Genomic DNA, 5,102 nt, shown 5'->3' on the forward strand with positions numbered 1-5,102 from the left:
TCTGCAGATTGAATCCTTTATTACAAACTGCAGATATAGAACCAGGAGCATCAATAGTAACCTTACTGGCTTCATGTATATTTGCTGTTTTCCAGGGTGATTACCACTTAAGATGAGTGTTAACAACCCACAACCCCCCCCCCCCTCCTTCCCCAGGCTTTTGTAAAATTGGTGGGGGTGGTATATGGGCTCTCAGAGGGGAGGTCCTCACAGGTGGTAGCAGGTAAGTAGGATGGGATTGTATATGGGTTCTGATTAGGGACATTCCTTCCCATCAGGAGCAGGGAGAGGGGTGTGGGTGGCATAAAAATTATAAATTGAGAGATCCCCCATGATTAGCATCTGTAGGCTATGAACACATGTAAGATGATTCCCAGCCAATATGAACCTTATGGTTCCTCTGGGACAAGAATCTGACGTGTACAGAGGCTGTCCAACATCATTAATGGATCTGTCCGGGTGGATCCATGAATGACAGAAAATGAACAACCGCAATCGAAGTGAAGGGAGGAGAGTGCAGCGGGGTGCCACTCGCTCGTTCTCCCCCCTTCTCTCTCCATAAAGCAGAATTGCACTGTATGTACAGCGCTCATTCATTATTCTTTCAGTCCTTTTGTCCTTGGAAATGATCATGAAAGATCCATTTCCAATGACATAAATGTTAGCGTGTGTACACAGCCTTGGTGTTTTCTGTTTTTTTTAACTTTCGTTTTTTTTTTTTTTCCTTGCACACTGCTTGCAGGAACAATACTTTGCCCTGAGACCAGAGCTAAGGAACCGAGACTATGGTGACATCAGCGAGCGAGTGGCATTAAGAAACCGATTAAAATGCAAATCATTTAAATGGTATCTGGACACTATTTATCCTGAAATGCAAATTTCTGGACCCAACGCCAAACCCCAACCACCCGTGTTTGTTAACAGAGGCCAGAAACGACCAAAAATTCTACAGCGTGGGAGGGTAAGCGCCTGAAATGACAATATCTTCCATTTGCTCTATATATAAATGGTCAATTTTTCTAACATTGGTATTTGAATTAATTCTTGTTAGCATTGGACCAATAATGACAAATGTGACATAGTAACATGGGTAATGTGCATTGTCCTTAACAGACTAATAAATTAATTTGCAACATGTATCGTCTTCTCAATCTGTTCAGGCTAAGATAGACAATAATAAAGGAAAATTACATAAATGGATCATTGGAAACATTTAAGGAACTCTAGTAATTTTATTTTTATTAATTTTAATTTTTTTTTAATATCCCTTAGATTCTATATAATATCAAATTCTGTTCCGCTGTGTTTTGTATTCTGAGCTGTAGTAATGTTACCTGTGCTAAAACTAATATTTGTGCTGATTGCAATGGAATATTTATGTTTAGAACCAAAATCCTGATTTGATTTTGCATAAAATTACAAAAAGAAAAGCATAATCAAGAATAACTTATTGCATGCAAGGAAATGTAAAAAAACAGGAATATTTTTTTTTATGCACATGATGAAATCAGTAGATTGTCACCTCACTCACTAATCTAAGGAAATCCTAATAAACTTTGCTGAATCAACACCTTAATCTTCTTTAGTAAACAATCCCTAGTATATTAAATTACAAAAAAAGTTACATAGAACAAGCTCTTTCAGGGAGATGGAGATGTTATTTTAGCCCATGCTGTATATTATAAAATTTATATTAACCTTTAAATTTAACCTCTGTTGTCTTTTTCAGCTGATCAACATGCAAACCAATCGATGTCTAGTGGCTCAGGGTCATCCAAGCCAAAAGGGGGGGCTAGTAGTAGCGAAACAATGTGACTACAATGACTCTGATCAGGTATTTGTCCTTTTATTACTTTGTGTACCGCTCTGTATGTCTCTCTGCTTTCCTCTCCCGGGCTCATGCAGCAATTCTGGTGCCTTTTACTTGTTTATGACACACACCTCTTAACTAAATGTTTAGGAGTTTTTCCATACCAGTCTGCATTCTGCATGTCCTTTTTCTAGAGACCTTTATCTTGTCAGTAACTTATATCATAATACTGAGTTTAATTAAGGAAAACAAAGTTATAAAATTGGTTGGTTTTGTTTGATTCTTTCAGATCTGGACTTACAATGAGGAACATGAACTGATCCTGAGCAATCTTCTCTGTTTGGATGTGTCAGAAACTCGATCCTCAGATCCCCCTCGTCTAATGAAATGTCACGGGTCTGGAGGTTCACAGCAATGGGTATTTGGTGTAAGTACAATTTATAGACAATTGTGTTCATAATATATTATACCTGCATGTCTGTTCCTGGATTGTTGGTTCAAAAATGTAATCAGTATCCTAGGCAGAGGTGGCTGCCCCTCCAAATTATTGAGTGCTGGTGTAAAGGGTGACGTTACTACAGCATATGTGTATAAAGTGAATGATATTGGGGTAGGATGTGGTATTCCCAAATATTGTAAGTACGTGGCCACCCCCTTAGAAAAGGACAATATTGTAGGAGACAGAAGGGGATTTAGATGTGGCCAAAATTAAACATTTATGTAGAAAAGTAATTTTAGGATTAGAATGTGATGTATAAAACTAGTGCAGCCATTAATTGGTACAATTAACAAAAATACAACACAAAAGTACAATAGAACAAAAATGTTTTAAAACAAAAGATTTTCAAACTTGCCTTCCCATTTTCTTCTGTCTTTTGATACCATCACTACTTCCCACCACTACATATCCCCCCTCCTATTGTGTGTAAATTCCCCTACCTACTAGATTGTAAGCTCTTCGGGGCAGGGTCCTCTCCTCCTGTATCACTGTCTGTATTTGTCTGTCATTTGCAACCCCAATTTAATGTACAGTGCTGCGTAATATGTTGGCACTATATAAATCCTGTATAAAATTAATAATAATAAAAAAAGATTGGTATTGCACCAATTCACATACATATGTGCATACGATCCCTAGTCTTAGACAGATAACTCAGAGTATAGTCTGAAATGAAGGTTTTACATACAGTAAGAGAAGTCTCTGATCCCGACACGTTTTGCCTTTTATGCTTCCTCAGGGGTATTGGGGAGACCCAATCATAATGTAATGTGGGTTAGGTACTGAATGAACCATAGAGAGGTCTAGGAGTAAAACCAGTCCAAGTGGAACTATAATGACTGTCAAGACTAAGGGATTCTCATAGAAAGTGTAGGCATTAAAATACATTGTTGATGGATGAACCAGAAAAAAATCCCTTAAAAGTGTGTGTTGGGGGGGGGGTTAGGAGCTAAGAGATGAGTAGCTGGGGGAGGCAGCTGGAGGGCCCTACAGACACAGACTTACCATTCACCCCTTTTTTTTTTATTTATAAGGAAGCTGATAAAACTGCAATACTGCAGCAATCATAAGACGGTCTGTCTTATCTGTTACCCCCCTGGGGTGTACATGCAGATGCCCCCATGTGTGCTGCAATTCTGCATGGAAGACATGGAGCTTTCTGCTTTCTTAATCAGAACTCCCCCAGCAGCTGCTGGCCAGTTATCCTGTCCAGCAAGCAGGTAGTGGGCCTTAATTGGATTCACAAACAGGTTTTGTTCTGGTTGAAGAAATATATGATTTTATGTTTTATGTATTGAGAAAAATCCTTTCTAAGAGGACAGCACTGGGGATGATATGCTGCAGTGCATTTAGAACAGCATAATGGTCTCTGGTATTAATATGTCCCCAGATTTGTTTATTCTCATGCCCTGAGATAAGTCCTATACAGTTTAAAGTTTTTGGACATTGCTTTGACGTCCAGCCTCCACACTTTTGTTTTGGCCATTACTATGAATGGAAATGGAATGTACCAGGGACACTTTTTGTTAGCAAGTTCTTTGGCAGACTAAGATTTGTTGACTGGGAGGTTTTGAAGTTATTTGTACAGCCTCTAGCTTCCTCCAGCATTTATTTTTGTCTCCCAGACTAATGTAAAGCATTGATTTTAAGGGGGTAATAGAAGCTCTCTGACCCAGACAGATTATAACCAGTCCACAGAATAGTCACTGTCGCCATTCTCCATCCACACCATGTCCCCAGTCTATGAACGTTATTTCTTCAACTTTGCCAGTGTCTGATATTCATTACATATACTGACATTTGTGACCCTTTAGTGATGTCCAGGGCTGCAATTAACATCCTCCATACCTTGATGATTGATTGAAAATCAATACAATAATAACTCCATATTCACATACTTTCTCTTTAAATTGTAACATTTGGAGGTTATAAAGTGCTCTTTATTCACACTATAAAGCTGCCAACTCCTTAATAATAAGACTGGAGCCTCTACATTCAGATTGGCTCACAGAGAAGAATGTGTTATTGCAAAGTTCCATGTTCTACTTGATTGCAGAAAATAAATTTTTAAGCTGCTTCCAAGGGACATCTCATTAAGTCTGCGCTGGTCAGAGACTTTGCTCAAGTACAACATGTTTTATTAGCTACAAGTTTTTTTTTTTTTTTTTTCATCATCCAAGAGGTTTCCAAAAAATGACTGAATCTGTTCTCTCACACATGCAGAAAAACAACCGGCTGTACCAAGTGTCCGTCGGCCAGTGTCTGAAGCTTGTAGATTCCCTTAGTCACAAAGGATACGTCTCAATGGCAATATGTGACGGGTCATCATCTCAGCAATGGCACATGGAAAGCTAAGTTATACCACCGACATCCCCATCCTGCCAAAACTTTATGTACTCTGTATGGCACCACACGCCGTATGCTGCTATTTTAACGTGGAATGGTTTTACAGAACACATTGCCGGACTGATGGCACATCGTGCATGTAAGCAGCCAGCTCGTATTTGTCCGCATAGCAGAAGAAGCTTCCTGTTACCAATGTGCAAGCCACTGAAAGCATTAGAGGGGTGTCAAGAATTTTAAATTGTTTTAAATGTTTATGAAGCTCATTTGGTACATGAAAAATAATTTTAACCATTTAAATGACTTATTTACCTTACAGTATATCATAAAAGTTTTTACGTACTTTGAAAAGCCTACATGAGTGGCATTAAGAACAGCTTGTGACGTCATTAGGAACACTAGATATATTTTAAATGGCTTGTGGCATTTCTAATAAAACTGGAAATATCA

At 38.6% G+C, this 5,102-nt stretch overlaps 1 protein-coding gene across 1 annotated transcript in view; it reads left to right on the top strand.

Moving 5' to 3' along the window:
- Positions 1 to 5,102, top strand: part of GALNT11 (polypeptide N-acetylgalactosaminyltransferase 11) — a gene marked incomplete in the record, with an annotated part of 29,386 nt that extends 24,284 nt beyond the window's left edge. Inside the window, 4 exon segments of the mRNA XM_072412583.1 lie at positions 743 to 961; positions 1,730 to 1,834; positions 2,100 to 2,237; positions 4,533 to 5,102. Of these exon segments, the coding sequence (XP_072268684.1) occupies positions 743 to 961; positions 1,730 to 1,834; positions 2,100 to 2,237; positions 4,533 to 4,664 (594 nt within the window).

Source organism: Pyxicephalus adspersus, chromosome 5, assembly GCF_032062135.1.
Source record: "Pyxicephalus adspersus chromosome 5, UCB_Pads_2.0, whole genome shotgun sequence".
Taxonomy (NCBI): Eukaryota; Metazoa; Chordata; class Amphibia; order Anura; family Pyxicephalidae; genus Pyxicephalus; species Pyxicephalus adspersus.